The 20,955-nt window shown below is 35.5% G+C and overlaps 3 protein-coding genes across 3 annotated transcripts in view; 2 read left to right on the top strand and 1 right to left on the bottom strand.

Moving 5' to 3' along the window:
• The window catches only part of LOC116277332 (uncharacterized), a 106,189-nt gene that overhangs the window by 50,993 nt on the left and 34,241 nt on the right, over positions 1-20,955 (top strand). The window lies entirely within an intron of this gene.
• Positions 2,849-3,657, bottom strand: LOC102527651 (olfactory receptor 6F1). Its single transcript, XM_015252411.3, is given in 1 exon segment — positions 2,849-3,657. A coding segment is annotated over 1 exon segment (744 nt). The 5' UTR covers positions 3,593-3,657.
• Positions 15,035-18,944, top strand: LOC140691258 (olfactory receptor 14A16-like). The gene has a single exon (XM_072954315.1). It carries the CDS (start codon positions 15,035-15,037, stop codon positions 15,965-15,967), a length of 933 nt encoding a protein of 310 aa, XP_072810416.1. The 3' UTR covers positions 15,968-18,944.

Here is a 20,955-nt window from a genome sequence, read left to right as displayed (position 1 = left end):
GCTAGATTTATTTCGTATATTCCCATAGCGAAGGTATGTAATCCCTGCCATTACTTGGACCTATGATATGCGACAGGTTTGGTGTTAGATTCTCTGAAAATATAGCATTTTGTCCTCATAACAACTTTGGGATTTTAATATTACCATCTTTTCATAACTGTAAAGAAAGAGTGCACTGAGATATAAAATAACAGAAGCCAGAATTACATATCTCATACATGGAAAAGCCAGAATTCAAACCTAGGTTGTCTGACTCTGAAGAAATTGCTCTTAACCTCTCTTCTGTAAACTTTTAGGAAAAGCAAACCTCAGTATGGCAAACATACACAAAATCTGAATGATATAGGAAAAATCTGAAAGAACATGGGAGTTTTGCTCTGAATGAGATATAACTTAGACCAGATGAGATAGTTAAGTTAAAATATTTTTGAATCTTTGAATATATATTGCAGTAAATGATATTAACTGATCTTTAAATTACTGAATGTTAAATATGTTTTCAAATAATATTGAGGCTGTAATTAATTCATCCCATTAGAATCAGAAGTCTGGTTTAAAGCTTCTCAGAATGTGCCTATGACATCTTTCAGCCTACACGATCTTACCTGCCGAAAACAGGGGCTCAAATATAAACTAAATTTTCCATGATAAAGAACAAAACTTCAGTATTCCCCTGGAGAACTCTTATTTAGCCATGTAAATAATGCTATCTATCTAAATTGTTACTAATCAATTCCCCTGAAGCTGGGTATGAGGGTGAGATCCTGTCCCAAGACACAAATCCAACTTTTAAAAAATTCTAAGTTTACAAAGCAATAAGGAAGTGCACCTCTGGTCTACTTCCTCTGAGTTAAGAGCAAAAGTGGTGGTGAGGGCATTCTAGAGACTCCTTTTCTCATCTCTTCTTGGAATGTCCCACCCCCTTTGTAAGAGTGATGGCATTGGTTGGACTCTGTTCTCAGTGCTGGTTCCATGGGTTGGGATGGTTACTATGTGTAGAGAAAGTCAGACCCCAAAAGGGGAACATGACACAGTTCACTGGGAGAAGAGGGTATCTGTTGACTGTAAAAGCCTTGTTCAGAAGGTCCACCATTGGCCCAGAGTGTGTGTGTGTGTATTACATATATACACACACATATATATATATGTATTGAAGACTGTATAATGCACAGACATACACACATATATATATATATACACATATATACAGTATTCAATCCAGGGTGTCCAAACAGTGGTCAATCTTTTCTACCAAAATTCTGCAAGTGAGATTGGTCTGGCTTGGTTATTACTTTTCCCCTGCAAACCCACAGCATTTAGCAAAAGAGGGCCTACGTACATCAACAGGAAAATCTATTTCTCTGGGGCTTATAAATTAAAATCCTTTGACTCTCGACTGTGTCCCTTTCTGTTCTTCTAATCTGGAATTATCTCTTTTGCTTTAGTTATTATATTGAATCTGACTCAGATTTTCTATCAATTTAAATTTGTAAGTTAAAAAAATAGTGAAATTTTGTTAGAATTAATATATAGTTAATATATAGGGTTTAAATTTTTTTTTTTAGGCTGTAAATCTTGACCCTGACACTTTCTGCCTGTAGTCTCTCATTTCTGATGTACATTCTCTAAGTCTTGATCTATCCTCATTTGTTGGGCATAGTAACAGTGGTAAACTCATTGTGTTGCTTTGAGGATTATATAAGAGACGCAAATTATTAGCTTAAATCTCAGCCCATATTTAGCTTTCAATTAAAGGTAATAATAATTACTTAGCTTTCAAAACTCATTTCATTTTAAAAAGTCATAATTTTAACATATGGATTTTTATTTATAGGGAGGCAGTTTTTAATGTTTAATAAAAGAAAAAGAATTACAAAAATATGTTTGAAATGATTGAATATTACAATAAAAGAATAAGTAGATTGGGTTGACAATAAAAGAAAATTCCACACTTTATTAATCATAGTGCTATTAACTTAATTATAATATATAGGAAATGTAATGTATGTTCTCAATTATCTTTAGGTTAATGGTAAAACAAGCAACAGACAATAAACTAACATGCATTGAGATCATGGGGTGATAATTAAACATGGAACAACTTAAAATACTAACATAATGTACTAATTTTGATCTTGGATAGGATTGTTGAATGACTAACTGAAAGTATGAATGTGGTATTGTCTTTGAAAGGTTAACAGCTTTTGAGGAGTGTGAAGGGAAAGGAAAGAAAGAAGAAAGAAAGTATTATAAGCAAAAACACTAAAGCTGAAAACTTTAGGGGGTATGATGTACAAAATGTGCCTGGGAAATGGCATGTGGTCTGGTGACAAAACTGAATTGTGAACAAAGAGGTATTAGTGTGTTATGTGAGGTATAACAAGTTAACACATTCAGATAGTCATACTTTAAGAAAAAAAATTGTGTTTCAGTAGGCAATAAGGGAGAAGGGGGAAGTTTCTGAGAGAGGAAGTAGTATGTGGTGTGCTCCAATATTAGAAAGATAACCCTAAAGGCATCATACATAAAAGATAAATTCAGAGGGAGACAGTATGTTGTCCATTATGAGCTGACATTGTGTTTACAAGCAACAGTTGGTTTGTACAGCAATCTTAATTTAATTAAATTTATCATTAGGATTTATTGATAATAACTAGTTACCAAAATAAATAAATGTATATAACAGATAAAACTATATATAAAGATAACTTTAGAAAAGTTAATTTTAGTTATTTGGCAAAATGTAGGCTTATTGCCAAATAAACCATGGCAACCTCTTCCTAGAGGGTGAGAATTGAGGTCATGTTGTGTTTCCTGATGCCTAGAACTCAGAATATTTAATAGCAGCTCATACTGATGTTTTATGTATGTGCCATTTACCATTTTTTAAAATCCTAAGGACAGTATTAATTAAGAATAAAAAATATCAATGTTCCTATTTTACATAAGAGGTGATAAGGCAGGAACTCAGGATGACCACAGAAGCAATCACAAAGCTCACAAGTTCCACTGGTCGTGTGCTGGTACAGGCTAGGGCAATCCAGGGTGCAATGTCACAGAAGAAGTGGTTGATGGTGTGGGGGCCGCAGAAGGCCAGGCTGCTGATGAGGGCTGTGGGCACTGCAATGGCCAAGAAACCACAGACCCAGGAGCCCAGGGCCAGCTGCACTGAGAGGAGGCTATTCATGATGACCCCGTAGTGGAGAGGGTAACAGATGGCCAGATAGGGGTCGTAAGCCATGGCTGCCAGGAGGAAGTACTCTGTGCAGCCCAGTGAGAAAACAAGGTACATCTGCAAAAGGCAGCTGGTGAATGATATGGTTTGGCTTCTCCCCAGGAAGATGGCCAGGGCTTTGGGGACTGCAGCTGTGGTGTACCAAATCTCCAGGAAAGATAGATTACTCAGAAAGAAGTACATGGGGGTGTGTAGCTGGTGGGAGGTACTCACCAACATCAAGATAGCCATGTTACCACCAACTGTGAGAATGTACATAACCAGGAAAAGCATGAAAAGGGAGCGCTGAAGGAACTGGGACCCAGGAAAACCCAACAGCAGAAAGTCTTGGGGGAGAGTTTCATTGTCTGTGCCCATTGAAGTTCTGAGATAAACCAGAAAACAGAGACCCCACAGTGAGGCCTCTGATGCAATCACTCAGTCCTAGAAACAGAAGAAGAAATGCATTCATGAGAATGCTTCATTAACTGAATGCAGACTGACAACCCAACATTTGTTGGGTACCTGCTCTGTGCTTGGAGCTGTGTATGATTAATATCAGTTAATTTAATCCAATGGAGAGGCATGCTATTATAAACAATCGACAATTCAAGAGGCTTCTGTGCAAATAATTTTAGCAGTTTGGCAAAGATTGCATCCATGCTTACACATCAGATTCAAGATTCAAATCCAGCCTTTCTAACCTCCGTCATTTCCTGCTCTAGCCATGACATTGATTACATCTAAACACACAAAGAGCTGACCATTTTATGTTGATTCAATTCACTACTTTATAACTAGACTCCTTCTGTATGGTCCTTAAGTGAAATCATGTATTTTTGTCTTTATTCATACATAAGCCTCCAGAGTGTAGGCTCTAGTCACTTTCACATTTGACAGTTATCATTTCTGAATTATGTTTTAATGTATACGCTCTGACCTCAAATATAATGTTCAGAAATAAACTATAAGAATTTAAAAAATAATTTCGAAACTATTTTTTGTCTTCTCTGATCTTGTTCATTTCATATTTAAAGTTATTAATGTGACGCATTATTCGCACCAAAAAAAATTCTTCCATATTGAACAATGCACGTAAAGCAACTGCTTCTTGCATCTTGGGTATCCTGATGTTTATTTGGAAGCAAATGCCCTGAGAATAGGCTAAAAGCAGACAAGCATTTTTTAAAACTAGTCATTTTTGAAATTTTTGTAATTTATTTTTAAATGGCTCTTTTGAGAACAGAGCCTGTACATTAGAAGATCAGTTGGGAAGCTATGACTGTCAAGTATTAAGGTCAGTAGAAATATTTATACTATAAACGGGCTACACAGTAAAGGTGTCCATGTGGTGAGTATATCTCATTTATAAATGAGTTTGAAGGCAGGAGGGGCCTTCAAGATAATTTACAACAGTGATTTCAAGTTCTAATGGGCACATCCATCACTTGAGGGTGATGTCAAAATAGAGATTGCAAATCTCATCTGCAGTGGGGCCTGTGATTCTGCATGTCACACAGATTTCCAGAATGCATCACCGGTTGGAGATCCTATCCTGAGGAGCAAGGATCTAGCATCCTTCTAATTTTGTAAATAAAGAATTGGAAGAAAAAGGTGAAGACATGATTTTACCCAGGGTTTGCGTGCTTGGGTGGTAAAGGACCTAGACTATTAAGGGGTAAGACATTGAAGGGTAAGACAGAGCAAAAAAAAAAAAAAAAAGAGGACAAAGAAAAAATGTCCATTAGGAATAATTAATAATTGCTAAATAATGGTTTCACAAATTTCTTAAAGCTAATAATGTTCCAACATCTCTATCACTCACAGCCAACGAATGTAGGTAACAATTGTGTTCTAGTTCAAAGTATCTATGGCCATTGTTAACGTCTTTGGTATTGTTCAGTTGTCCTTTCAAAGGTAACCAAGGCAACACCAGGTAATTGTAAATTCATAATTGCTGACAGTAGCCCACGTATAGTGAATGCTTACTTGGTGGGCCCACTAGCCAACTATCCCACAGGATCTTTGTAAATCCTGTTACTTTGGTTTTATTGTTATCTCACTAGTCCTACCGATGAGAAAATTGAAACACAAAAAAACTAGACAAGCTGCCCAAAGTGGAGCTGTGACTATCAGTTCTTGAGGTTCAATTCCACAGTTTACAGCAGTTTGGACCTGCTGCTTTCAAAGACGTTTTTTGAAAATAGGGATCTGATTGGAAGATTCAAAGAAATGATAATTTATATTCAAAGAGAAATAATAATTTTATAAGAAATTTAAGAAATAATCTAAAGTAGAAGTAGGTCAAAGTTATTTCTAAAATCTTTCAGTATGAAATGATAGCATCTTAAAATGTATACGTTATGTGAATAAAATAATTGTATTTATCATTTTCTATTTCCCAAATTTAAGAATCAACTTGTGATAACTGAAAATTGGAAACTAGAATCCCCATTACCATATTATGAAATAGCACTTTCAGATTTTACTTTCAGTTGTGTTGCTGAATTTGTCAGATAACATAAACTACTAATCTTTGCTTAAAGTATGTAATGATCATGCTCCACAATTTAAAACCTGTATATATTGCTCTAGATTTGAGTATTTGTAGTATTAATTCTAAGAGGGCCTGTGTGGGACTTTATGCAGATGAACTGAGTTTTAAAAAATGAGAGAAAGTAATATTTTGATTTGCTAGCTTTAGATGAGTAACCTTTTGATTTTAAAAAAACTAAATGTTTGATCTGTTTTATAAGAAGGATTACATTTTAAACAATTAAACAATTTACTGATAGATTTAACAAGTAATTTTAATTTCTTACATTTTGAAAGTGAGTTTGCATACGTAAGACACATCTTTTATGCAAACATGCAATATTTTATAAAAATAAATACATTTATCCTGTTTCTAAATCAAAGGATAGTTGCAGTGTTGATTGACATTATGGGTCTATCACATAGTATAAACTGTGATAAAGGATTTACCCGCTAATTGAATAAAGCATTGGATACAGCATAATGAATACAGAAAAACCTTGTCCACTTACCCAGTTGCATTTCTTCCTGCCATAAACATAAATCCTATAAACTGTCTTTTGACTTGATCTTTCCCGTTTTTTATTCCATAATTTTCTTTTATTTAAAAATACTATATTTTGATTTCAGTAATTCTCTCTATTCCCCTCTCTTCTTCTTTATCTTATTATTTTATGGTATACTTCTTTCTTTTAATCATTACTTTTTGATTAACTCGATCTTGCATAGTCTTTTAAACTTGTCCTCAGTCTTTTTCTATTTCATTTTTAAATCTCTCTCTGATTCTGTCTTGTCCTAGTCACACTCAGCTTTCATTTTGGCATTTTGCATTTTCTCCACCTCACTCTTCTGTGCAGTGAACTCCATACTGAAAACAGTTTGCTATTAAGTACTAACTTAGTGTGCATAAATCTTCTGGGAGACAGTAACATTAATTTTCTCTCTTGGGTACTTAGGGCCACCTCAAGAAGACATGACCTTTTATTAGATCTTTCTAAATGGGTGATGTAATATCATTTATACGTGGAACCTAAAAAATAATACAAATGAACATATATGCAAAACAGAAACAGACTCATAGACATAGGAAACAAATTTGTGGTTACCAAAGGGGAAAAGAAAGCTGAGAGGGACAAATTAGAGGTATGGGACTAACAGACACAAACTACTATGTATGAAATAGATTAGCAGCAAGGGTACATTGTATACTACACCGAATCATAGCCATTGTCTTATCATAACCTATAATGGAGTATAATCTGTAAAAATACTGAATCACTATGCTGTACACCTGAAACTAACATCATATGGTAAATGAACTATCCTTCAATTAAAAAAAAATGGGTGGTTTCAGATTCTTTTCAATCATTTGATTTAAAAAACTAAATAGTAAAGTTACTGGATGGAAAAGAAATATTTCTTTTGGTGTTAAATGTGTTAATATGGATCTTTTGTTTTGCTGAGAGCTCCTAGCGAATGCACATACTCAATAAGTTCAAAGAATTTGTAGAAAACATTTTAAAGCAAATTGAGCAGAATCCAATTAGACAAATAATCTTAAGTTAAAAGAATTAAGTAATGTAAAGCATGATGTAACTATAAATTAAAAATTAACTCAGAATAAGAAAATTAAAAATGTCCTTGGCTGTCCATCACACTAAGATAGGAAAAGAAAAAGACAGCTGTAAATACACTTGAAAATAATTTTGCCCATGGACAAGTTGTATTTATAGAGCATCATAACATCTTCCTTCTTTGAATGAGTAGTGTTCTCTTACTGACTGAGAAAGGTTCCTCTTTATGAAGTTTTCAAAGATTTTCCTATATTAAATTATATAGGTAAGAATGAACGATGTCACCTTTCTGGGAGTACTTAATTCACTTTGACATGGACAATCTCACTTTCCAATAAAGATCCAGAGCTTCAGATAAGAAGTTTCTGGACACAAAATTCCTCATGTGTGCTAACTTTATGCTTCTGAGGAAAAGAACTTTTGGGTCCTGTTTACAGTCTAGATATGATACTGACTGTTTACATGGAGCCTTGCTTTGTGCCTATAAAACCCTCCTTCATTTCAATTTCAAATCTTTCACCTCTTTGGTCAGATTTATTCCTAAATATTTTTTGGATGTGATTTTAAAAGGGATTGTTTCTTTACTTTCTTTTTCTGATATTTCACTTTTAGCCTAAAGAAATGCTCCTGACTTCTGTATGTTAATATTGTATCCTGCTGTCTTGTTGAATTGTTGTACCAGCTCTTGTAGTTTTTGTGTGAAACTTTTAGGGTTTTCTGTGCATACTATCATGTCATCTGCATATAGTAACAATTTTACGACTTCTCTTCTGATTTCTCTTCTTGATTGATTTTTTTCTATTCTTTAATCTCTATTTAATTTATTTCCTCCCTGATCTTTATTATTTCTTTCCTTCTGCTGACTTCAGGCTTTGTTTGTTCTTGTATTGCTTCTTTGATCATTATATAGTGTCTTTCTGTATCTTTATTTATGGCCTTTGTTTTCAAGTCTATTTTCTCTGATATGAGTATTGGTATTCCCACTTTTTTGACATTTCCATTTGCGTGAAATATATTTTTCCATCGTCTCACTTTCAGTCTATCTCTGACCTTCACTTTAATGTGTGTCTCTCATAGGCAGCATATTGTAGGGTTTTGTTTTACTATCCAATTTGTCACTCTGTGTCTTTGATTGGAGCATTTAGTCCATTGCTATTTATAGTAATTGCTGATAAATGTATGTTTATTGTTATTTTGAACTTTATTTTCCAGTTGATTTGGTATTTCTTCTTTGTTTCTTTCTTTCTCTTTTTGTGGTTTGATAATTTTCTTTTGTATTATTTTGATTTCTTTTTGGTTTTTGTGACTCTACTGTATGCTTCTGATTTGTCATTACTCTGTTTTTCAAATATGTTAACCCATTAGTGTATCTATTTGCTTTAGACTGGTAGTCATGTAGGCTCAAACATGTTCTAAAAAGAACAAAGGGAAAAAAAGAAAAAAGAAGGTAGAAAAAACTATACTTTCTTGATCCCCTCTCTCACGTTTTATGATTTTAATGTCACTTAGAAAAAAATCTTCATGTTTATTCTCTTGCAACTCCTTGTAATGATCATATTTCCAGTTATGGTTTTCTCATTTCTACAGCTTCCTGGTTCTTTTCTATTTAGAGTAGAGCTTTCAATATTTCTTTTAGGATAGGTTTAGTATTGCTGAATTCTTTAAATTTTGCCTGTCTGTGAAATTCTTTATCTCTCCTATTCTAAAGGATAACCTTGCTGGATAGAGTATCCTAGTCATTTAGGACTTTGAATATATCTTGCCACTCCCTTCTGGCCTGCAGTGTTTGCAGACAGAAATCAGCTGAAAGCCTGATGGGGGTTCCTTTGTAACTAACTCTTTGTTTTTCTCTTGTTGCCTTTAGAATCATTTCTTTATCCTTAACCTTAGCCATCCTGATTATAGTATGTCTTGGTGTGCGTCTGTTTGGGTTCTTTTTGTTTGGAACCCCCTGTGCCTCCTGTACTTGGATATCTGATTCCTTCTTTAGGTTTCAGAAGTTTTCAGTTATGATTGCTTCAAATACCTTTTCAGTCCCCTTTGCTCTTCCTTCTCCTTCTGGGACCCCAATTATGTGTAGGTTGACATGCTTTATATTATCCCATAGGTCTCTTATATTGTTTTCATTGGTTTTTATTTGGTTTTCTCTCAGCTGTTCTGATTGGGTGACTTCTGCTGTCCTGTTTTCTAAGTCACTTATTTGTCCTCCTGAATTATCTAGCCTGTTTTTTACAGCTTTTAGCTGAGCTCTTACCTCAGCAAATGAGTTTTCCAATTTTAATTGGCGCCTCTTTATAGTTTTAATTTCCTTTTTGATGTATTCTCTGTCTTTATTCACAATCTCTTTTAATTCCTTCAGTACTTTGATCACTCCTTTTTTAGAATCATGATGTAGTAGACTATCAAAGTCTATTTCATTGATCATTATTTCAGGGGATTTCTCTTGTTCTTTTAGTTCTCTTGTTCGTTTAGTTAGTTCTTTAGTGGTTCCTCTGCTTCTTCATTTAACTTTTGTCTCTCTGGCACTATGGATTATGGAGTATCAGTTATATACTGTGGTACTGAAGGAGTTTGTTTACTTATCTATCTATCTATCTATCTATCTATCTATCTATCTATCGTGGATATGGAAATAAAACTAAAAAAAATTAAAAGAAGAAAAAAGATTTGAAAACAGAGTATAATCAATAACAGAAGAAAAAAACCAAGAGAAATAAAAATTAAATTGAGACAAATTAAAAAAATTTAAAAGAAGATTTTGATTGTAAGATTTTCTGTATTGGTAGCTTCTTTTACTTTTTAAAAACATATTCTTGATTGATTTGACATGATTGTATGGGTATGGGGCTAATTATAACTTTTTGTATTCTGTACTTAAAAAAACATAAAATGTATACTCAGAAAAATATATAAGTATACAGTGTATTTCTGAATACCAATGTTACACACACAGCTAAAGCAATATTAACTGTTATCCAAAGGCAGATAAAAACTACAGCACACAGATTGGTTTATTCCAGGAGTCAAATTGGTTTCAGTCAAGAAATCTGCTAATATAATTCACAATTAATTACATTTAAAAAATTATGTCATCATAAACCTAAGCAGTAACTTTTAGTAAATCTTAATAATAATTTAGCTATGGTTTATCCCAACAGTGTGTATAAAGTGTGCAACATATTTCCAAAAATGTCAGACATAGGAAAAGTGCATTTGCTAGTAGATATACTTTATTTTTTCCAATATAAGTAAATATGTGAAATAGATGTAAATTTTGAAATTGTAAGAATTGCTTTAAATATATTTATTCTCAGAAGATTACTGCATGTCCAAAAAACTACAAATAACATAACAATAATTTATTAATCAGCTGTTAGAATACCTACATTAGTAAAGTAGTTGTAATCTATATATAATTACACAGTTAATAACTGTGGAATATAATAGAAGAAATTATACATCAAAAGATTAATAAGTTACTTGAGAACTTGCTTGGAAAATGAGCTAAAAATTGTAAAGTGATGCTATGAAAAAAATTAATACTCGTGAATGAAGTGAGATAAAGGATGGAGGCTTCAAAAAAACTTGAAAGCTACGTTTTGGTCTTTTTTTTAATATCATGACCCCAAAAATAAGGAGAAAGAGAAAATCCTTTGAAAACAAGACCCTAAAGATAGAAGCCATGAAGAAATAGAACTTGACTAGTTTAAATACAACCTCATGGGCCAAATATCATTGCCAAATATCTTTACCAAATAATGAGAACAAACCAAAAAGAAGAAAATTGTTCTTATACCTGAGAAGCATGAGACTGATAAGTTCTAAACTTCCTGATATATAGAAAGCTTAAAGAAAGCAATAAAGATCAATAAAAAAGGGAGAAGTTATAAAAAGACATCTCACACAGAAATCAGGACAAATGGCTCATACACATTTAAAACTTGCCAAGCCTGACTGACAATTAAATATCTCACATTAAAATAATTAAGCATTTTATTTTTTCTTAACATAATAAAAAAAAAGTGGGAATAATCCTTGCCTTTTGAGATTTTGCCACAGCTCTAGCGATAAATGAGATAATTCCTTATAGAAATCCTGTTCTTTCCAAGAACACTACTGTTTTTTTAAATGTGGTTCTATTCCCAAGGTATTTACTTACCCAACTGAAGGAGCATCACTTCAAAAAGTAAAGCAAGGGCAGGAACTCATGGTTCCTATTGCACTGTGTCTGGGAAATTTTTGTATAAGGTCATGTTCCGCAGCTGAAAAAAATCCAGTGAAGTTCATGCCATCCTTGCTCTGAACCTTTTCCCACCTCCTACTTCATTTGGCAACCCTTATTTTATATCTAAACTTCTGTAAATATTTATTTTCTTATTTTTAAAGTGTGTACAATAAAGTGTTTTGAAGCTCAGAAGAGATAATATAAGTGAAGTAGACAGAGTAAGAGTGTAATGAACAATTAGTTAGTATAATGCTCTGGAAGCCCATGAAAAAAAGACCCCACTAAACCAAACCTCTCCAGCCCCTAAACTCTGATGTATCCCATCCTCTAGAGGAATAGGGAAGCAATGGGATATGAAGTCTGTTTTCATAAAGAGAAGCACCATGCTGACGAAGAGAGTTAAAGTAATCACCTCTGCAGAAGTGCTTAATGATGACAACCTGGGATAAAGTAAGTCTGAATGTTAATGTAACATAAACCATTCCACTGTATAAACCTTTTCAATGGGACCACCTGTGTTCACATCCTGCCTCTATCCTGTGTGACATGGCATTCATTTCTCAAGCTCACCCCAAGTCTGATACCTCCATATAATGGGTATATAATGGGTTTCTTTGAGCACAGATGTAAATCATATTAAATAACGCACGGAAACTTCTTAAAATGTGGCTGGGGCAGCTAACCGCTCAAGATCGCACATCCCCAATAGCCCATTTCACAAACTGTGAATCATTCTTGCCGTGAGCTTGCCTGCCAAAATGCACGCCTTCTCAAGCCCCTTTATTCCGAAGAAAATCAGACCTTAAGCTGTTATACGTGGAAGGAAAAGAGTAGGAGAGGGTAATGCTGAGTAAATCCTCCTTCACGGGTACATGGATTTGATTTCTGAACAATTTAAATCAAAAATGTGAGCGGTTAAAATGAAAATTATTGATGGTCCTAGAAATATTTTAAGAGCCTTATCAAAATGTAAGAGACTTTAATTTCATTCTGACAGAAATCTGCTGACTTATCTGAATCATTAAAAAACCAAATCTTTCCTACCCCAGTACCTTCTCTAAAAATGAACAAATAAAAAACCTAAATATACCTCCCCCCGCCAAAAAAAAAATCTTTCTTAATATGCTGGCTTGGTCAACGTTGATTAAATGACCGTTTCCATGTGTGTGGAACCTGGAGCCTTCCTGTTGGTGGCAAGTCTTAAGGAAAGGAAGAGAGTGCAGTGGCAGCTAACTCCAAGCATGGGGGCCAGGGTACATCAAGCTGTGGGAAGAGACAAAAATGTTCCAAGAGACAGAAATGGCTTTTTTTTTTCACCCCTACAAAACCCTTCTAACATTTCAATAATACCAGTGAAGATTTTTTACATTTTCTTTCCTAATTAATACAAACGTGCATAACCATTTTATGCTGAGACATAAAGCATGTCGTTCATCCTCCCTGAAGTAAGAACGCCCTCTTACAGACCTTTTCTGCCAAGTCTTTGATAAACAGGAGAGTGTCCTATACCCCTGGAGTTCAGGACAAAGACCGGAAGAGCCACAGAGGGAAAGAGGCAGAGAGTGAGGCAGTCACAGATAAGAACATTCTACCTTTTGTCTAGTTTTATACCAAGGACGGACCCATTCATAACCACACCTCTGCGTCTGGAATTTTACATTCTAACCTTTCATCCATTCAGTAACACAGTCAAAACCTCCACACATCTTCCTTCCCATGTTTAAGTTATTTGGGGTTTTCTCTTTTCGTTTCATATCTATTTCATTTCGGACCTTCCTTTAATAACTCATAGATGTACTATTAAAATCCTCTGCTTCCTTTTATTGCTTCCTCCAAGAAATCTTCCTTGCCAAGGTTACTGAGCGTGAAGAACTGTTAAGTTCTTGGAAGTGCCATGTTTAGTATATCACCCTCTTCGAGCCCTGAAGTGCCCTTTGTGGTCAGCACATAGTGAAAGCTGAACCGCTCAGTTCGTGTCCCGCGATTCCTCACTGTCCTGCTTCACATCACATCCACACAGCTTTGCTGTAAAGATGCTACTTACACGTATTCCTTAAGCTGCCAGCATCCTGCTTTTCTCACACCATTCACTGTCTTTGAAGCCATATAATTTTGTTAGCCCTTCCTCAGTAGTACCAATATTCCAAGGGCTATTTCCTTCCTCACATTTCTCCATCCAATCCACAACAATTCCTTTAGAACTCCTGAAGCATTTAGTGCCTCCCCTCATTTGGTTCAATAAATATCATCTTATGTGTTGATTATAATTGTATAGTAGAGAAATATTATCTTCCCACTTGTCGAGTAATTAAAACATAAAGGCAGAGTTAAGTCAAGTTTGAGGTAAATAACTGGATCTCCAGAGGAAAGTGGGGATTGTTGCTGAGAACTTATTTTGACTTCTGAAGCCTCCACTGTAAACTTAAAGATGGATGAGAAGAAAAGTAAAAATAATTTGGGGAAACAACTACAAACATACACACACTCACAGCGTTTTCTCATTTCAAAGTTTTTCAGTTTTTCCTAACTCTGTCCGAAGGAAGGAAGACTGAATAAGTAGAGAAAATGATGTTTGTTACTTTTTTAAAACTTTTTTATTGAGTTACAGTCTTTTCACAATGTTGTGTCAAATTCCAGTGTAGAGCACAATTTTTCAGTTATACTTGAACATACGTATATTCATTGTCACGTTCTTTTTCACAGTGAGTTACCGTAAGATCTTGTATATATTTCCCTGTGCTATACAGTATAATCTTGTTTATCTATTCTACATGTGCCTGTTAGTATCTACAAATTTTGAAAGCCCAGTCTGTCCCTTCCCACTCCCACCCCCCTTGGCAAACACAAGTTTGTATTCTATGTCTATGAGTCTGTTTCTGTTTTGTATTGATGTTCTTGTTTTTTTGTTGTTTTTTTTTAGATTCCACATTTGAGCGATCTCATATGGTATTTTTCTGTAAAGGTCTTGTAAAAAAAAAATTAGTCATTTTTATATATGTTGTTCAGCTGAATCAGAATAATGATCAGATGAGAAAGTTCTCTCTGGAAACTGAATGAACTGGTACTCAGAAAATTTATTCATTAAAAGGCAAGTGAAAATGATTAAGCTGAAATTTGTATGTGGGACAGATTGCTCGAAGTCCATGGCTTTTCTTCCTCCATATTGTAGTGTATGTATGTATAGTTTGTAAAATTTCCTTTCACTGAGATACAGAGTATAGATGTTAATCTAGGTAAAAGTACGAGGTATGTGATTTGCACTGGACTGGCACCCCCCTCAGTCATATGGCAATGTGGTCACTGTGGTTAGGGACCTCACCGGAAAGTTCTTGTGTTAATCTTATGTTGTCTCAAATTTTCTAACAGATGTGCATGTCAGTGGTAGGAAGGGAAGTTAAAATAGAACAGCAAACCTCAGACTGAGTCTCAAGTTGCCTACTTTTTTTTTCCTATTGTTTTAGAATAAGTGATTAAATGTCAAAAGAAATGGACAACTTGACCTCTGGGAGCACATTCTTTCTTATGGGGTTTACTGACATTCGGGAGATCCAGATTTTACACGCCGTGCTCTTTCTGCTAATTTACCTGGCAGCCCTACTTGGGAATCTTCTTATCATCTTAGTCACCACCAAGGACCATTGCCTTCACACCCCTATGTACTTCTTCCTGAAGAACTTGTCCTTTCTGGATCTTGGCCTCATTTCCATCACTGTCCCCAAATCCATCACGAACTCTCTGATGAATTACAACACCATTTCATTCCTTGGTTGTGTCTCGCAGGTGTTCTTCTTTTTCTCCTTAGCTACTACAGAAGTAGCGCTCCTCACAGTCATGTCCTATGACCGCTATGTTGCCATCTGCCACCCACTCAGATACAACAGCATCATGAGCCATGGATCCTGTGTGCGGATGGCTGCCTCTTCGTGGCTCAGCGGAGGTCTCAATGCAATCCTGCATACGGCTTCGACCTTCTCCACACCCACGTGTGGGTCTCCTGAAGTCCATCAGTTCTTCTGTGATGTCCCGCAACTGCTCGCTCTCGCCTGTTCACCCAACCCTGGGGAATTTGTAGTCATCGGACTCAGCCTAGTGTTCGATTTTGGGTGTTTCGTGTTTATCGATATTTCTTACATTTACATCTTCTCCACTGTGCTGAGGATGCCCTCCAGAGAAGGCAGGGCCAGAGCTTTCTCCACCTGCTTGCCTCACCTCATCGTTGTGACTCTGTTTCTCTCTTCCGGTTTTTTTGCCTATTTACACCCCTTACCCAAATCTCCATCACTTTCGGACTTGCGGATTTCAGTATTCTACACTGTGGTGCCACCCACCATGAACCCTCTCATCTACAGTCTGAGAAATAAGGATATGAAGACGGCCCTAAAGAAACTGGCAATGACCAGAGTTTGTCAACTTAGTTAGAAGGAGTAACCTCACATACATCGCGATCTTTTCATTCACTGACATAATTATCTGAGACATCTGTTGCATACTCCGACTATAATACTGTGTATACAATTTGGTTGTATATGAACCAAACAATTTGGTTGTACTGATTAAAATGCCACTTATAAGCACACTGCCTGTCCAGATCAAGTGGATGGCAAAGCCAGCTAGGTGCTTCTTGGGACTGGACAGATACACGTTGCCCTTACGTTTGTCATCCCAATGGTACTTCTGACTTTTCTGTGACAAATGATAAACTGGGCGGGATGCTGACACATCAGACATCAGCTTGGACTCTCCCAAGCAAACCAATTGCATGGTCACCTTTCACGGAGGTGATATCTGAAATGCCATGTGGGCTGATACGTATAATTCAATCTCAAATTAAGGGAACTAGATAGAGGTGAAATGATGGCTGCAGGACATTGTGTGTATACAAAATGCCACTGAACTGTGCAAATTCTAATGGTAAATTCTACATTATGTGGATTTCACCTCACCAACAAGACAAAAACCAAAACCAAACAACAGTCTGTTATTCATTTGTCTTCCTCTTTTCTTTCTCAAACTTACTATATGGCATTTTCTGGCATAGCTTGTGTCCTTGCAGCCTAGTGAGAAGAGACACATATACTAAAATGTGACTTTACTATATACAGATACATATGCTTAAAGTAGGATTAAAACAAGCTTCTGGGTGCATGGAGTGAAGGGTCCAAACACACACACAAAGCTTAGAATGATGGCAGGTGTAGGGAGACAATACACATTTTTTAAAGGAAATCCTTAAGCTGTGCTTCAAAGGATAAAGAGCAATGAATCTGGGAAAGAAGGAGGAGAACCAAAGTGAAAGCTGATGGGAAGGTGAAAGCAAACAAACAAAGACAAAGGGCAGTAAAGGCTCAGAGAAGATGCGAGACTGATCTGGGATTGGAAACCACAGTGCGTTTTGTCCTGAAAGAAACAGATAAGGGAAGGACTAGAGAGGCAGAAAGGCAAAGTGGCTGGGCAAGATCCCGAGAGGCTCAAAGCCCACCGTGGAAGATGAGGCTTTGATCAACTGTTGCCATGAAGAGAAACTAGAGACAGGAAATGTCTATCACATTATGTAATGACTTAGGTATGTTTAAGGAAGTAAAACACACACACACACACACACACACACAAACAAACTGAGTTTGCAAACAGTGAGTTTTAGACTTTATAACTTAATGGAAGTACAACCCACTATGATCTTTTTCTTTCTTTACTCCTGATCTAGTCATCAATTTTCCAACTTCAGTGCATTTGTCCTTGAGACTTATTTTGCCTAAATTACTTCAGACTAACTCAGTCTCTCCTATTATATGCTTCCCGCACATTATTTGCCTCTCCATCACAGTGCTTATTTTAGCTGTAACTTGAGATTTATTTCTGTTAAGTCTTTGATGTACGTCTCTTTCCTTGACTAAATCGTATCCTTGAGGCAGGTTTATATCTTCCGTGAATAGCTTATTGTGTGACCTGGAGCAGACATTCAGCAAGTACTTATTTAATAAATGGAGGAATAGACAATGCAGACATCTTTTCCAATTCCCATCAATTTTTTTATTAGCCACACCTTTAAAAATTTAACATCTTGTTTGTACTTTCCATGTTGGATATATTGTGCATACATAGAGATTGTTAAAGATATTTGTCAGCCTGGAAGTACCAAGTTTCTAATGGGGAAAAAAAATCATATCATACTCATCATTAAAATTAAAATTGATTGAAAGTGAATTAATGGACACAGTTTAATTATCAGTAATCTAAGCTTACAAAAATATTTCTACATTTTAATGAGTCTCTTTGTAATTCATTCTAATGGCATTAGATTATGATAAATCTATACTAGTTTTAACCATATTTTATTGTAACTGAGTGCATTTCATAATAAACTTGAGCAATATACAGAGAAAAAGCATTGCTATGACAATAATTATGTTTGAATTTCTTGGAAAAATGATTTGTATCACTGGATCGTTTTCAAGCAGTTGATACGTATCATATAAATGCTGGTCCCACAGCATATAAAATAACACCATACAATGCAAGATATTCCTTCATTTCTCCTTACATGCATGTCTCATTTTATACTTGAGTGTCTCTTCCCTTCAACACCAAGTGAAATTTAATGATGTATCTGTTGAGATTATTGGGGATTTGCATGTGAAAGGTGGTTTTCCTAGAAAGGAGAAAATTTGGAATTCTTTATGTGGTAGGGGAAATAAAAATCACTCAAAATGGCCACAAGTTAATCTCCAGAATTTATGACTCTGCTAATTTATATAGTAAAAGGGGCATTGCAGATGTGATAAAGATTATGGACCTTGAAATGGAAGGATTACTTAGGTGGGCCCAAGGTAATCACATAAATCCTTAAGAACAGAAAGCCTTTCTCAGCAGTAGTCAGAAAATCAGAGATGGCAGTGTGAGATGAACTAGACTGGCTAATGTTGGCTTTTGAAGATGGAACAAGGGGGTTATGATCCAAGGAAGATGGGAGGCCTCTAGAAGGTGGAAAAGGCAAGAAAACACATTACCTCCGAGAGCCTCCGGAAAGGAGCATACCCTAACTGACACCATCCTTTAAGCTCAGTTAGTCTGCCCTATAAAACTGTGAAATGTGTGCTTTCTGAGCTACTCAGTTTGCAGGAACCTGTTCCTGCAACAGTAGAGAACTAAGACACTGAATAAATGTAGTGCTTCAGTATCAGTGCATCACATTTGTACTATAGAATGGATAATGTTTTGTATATTCAAATACATGAACATTATAGACGGCAACTGGGATGGAAATTCTACACTTGTATCCAACAATGTAGAGGAATCTCACAGATAGTACTGAACTCAAGAAATTAGACAAAGACTATACCCTGGATTCTGTCATTTATCTTAAATAAATAAGAACAGGTTCTGTGCTGCCGGAAGTCAGAATAATATTTATGTTGAGAGCTGTGTTCTGCATATATTTTGGTTTATTTCTTGTTCTAGATGAAAATAACATGGATGTGTGAAGTTTGTGAAAATGTACCCAGCTGTTTTCATGGGGTCCTTGCACTTTCTTTTTTTGTAAAGTAATCCTAAGTTATTTAATCAAAGAAATAAAGCTCCTTGAGTGGCAGGAGAGTAAGGAAAGTCTTTCTTCTCCAGTGGTAATAGGCAGCGGTCTGCTCTTTGGAACAATCGGAAAATGGATAGGGAGCCTCTGTATATATGTGAGCAAGGAGAATTTCCTGGCCTTGGTACAGATCACCATGACTAGGGAACCACAAAATGTGGCAAATACAAAAGGCCGACTGCTCTTAGACAACAAAGATCGTATTGGTGCCCAGGGAGGATTGAATGATCAGGATGGACAAAGAACCCCCGAGTAATGACTGCAAATCCATTTCTCACCATCCTGACAGAAACACTGTGTGGCAGAGTATCAGACTGATTTTGATTTAAAGGAACAGTGTAACGGGACACTCCTTGCATATGGAAATCTCTAGACCAAGATCCACGCTGCTCCACCCCAGTGGACGTTACCCAGATTACTGTAATGTTAATGTACTGTTACATGTACATTTTATTTTTTGGTCATATTAAGTTTTTGCCTGTAACACTAACCAGTGTAGCAAATGAGAATGCCAAATACATTTTCCTGTGGTAATGACTGACTTTATCAACACCTTCTTCTTTCTAAGAGTTGGAGTCTTCCAATATTACAAGATCATAAACGGTCTGGTGAGTGTGTAGAAAAAGTTCACAGGGGCACGCTCCTAAACACACGATCAGCTGAAACGCATCTCTACTGAATGCATAATGGTTTCCTAAACCTTCTCATTGGCTTAACTGAGACAGAATAAAACCTTATTTAATGAGCAGAGGGCTGGAATCTTTACTTTTTGGGGTTGAGAACAACAGAAGCAAACCAGTAATGAATGTCTAGGAAGAGGAAATTTGTACAACACAAAATATTGACCAAATACCTTAAATTCTAGGCCATAAGCAGCTGAAGAGAAGAAGATTTGTTAGTGTGAAAAACACTGTAGTAATTATACGCAAAGGATACAATTGATGAAGAGGACCATGGCAGTCAGGGGCATATTCCTGATAGATGGGAAACTTTATATAAATTTTGAAGGGTGAAGCATAGCAAGATAGAATGATTTTTACTGAATTATGACAAGAAAAAGCATATGATAACCAGAAAAGCCTAATGCACAGAGAAAGATTCTAAGATCTGGAAATAGTCTGTGTGATTGAGAAGATGTTATCTACAAAAAAAGGATGGAAAAGAAAATTAGGAAAGAAAGACCTATCTGATATATAAAATTTTTAACAACTGAATCAGAAGTCAAAAAGAAATGAAGATAATAAAGATTTCTGATGATACCAATAGCTAGATTACTTTTCATCTTTTGAGCTGAACATTTTTTCTAATACACAGAAATAGATATATTTATGTGCACATATATATTTTACAAGTGTGAGGTAAATCTGTATAAACTGATTCGTGTGACTTTCCTCTCACAAAACAATTGTGTCATAGGTGTGTTTTAGGTCCACATGTAGTGATCACACTATCATTTTTATATCCACCATGTGAATAAAATTATACCGTAAGGTCTTACCTGTTTTGATAGATACAAAGGATATTTCCAATCTTTTAAAATCTTCCTTATTATAAAAATATCTTTTGCCATCATTGTTGGATTTTATACATTGAGAGAAAGACAGAGAGCTGGAGAGAAAGAGAAAGAAAGGGAGAGAGAGGTATTCTCAGACGGTTTTTAGAAACTTCTTTTTGGAGCATAATAATTTTATAATCAGGTAAATTATGCTAGATCATGCAGTGGGCTCTAATTCCGTGTTTACTCTCTCAGAATATAATAGATGCATATATTACAAACAGTTCTTCTAATTTATCATTAGGATTTATAATTTATTCAATATAT

This window comes from Vicugna pacos, chromosome 3, assembly GCF_048564905.1.
Source record: "Vicugna pacos chromosome 3, VicPac4, whole genome shotgun sequence".
NCBI classification, from domain to species: domain Eukaryota; kingdom Metazoa; phylum Chordata; class Mammalia; order Artiodactyla; family Camelidae; genus Vicugna; species Vicugna pacos.
The sequence above is the reverse complement of the archived record's forward strand: the minus strand, read 5'-3'. Positions and strand labels throughout refer to the sequence as shown.

Bases quoted from the DNA above. Each gene is read 5' to 3' on its own strand.
- LOC140691258 (XM_072954315.1), top strand. From the start codon at position 15,035: ATGGACAACTTGACCTCTGGGAGCACATTCTTTCTTATGGGGTTTACT.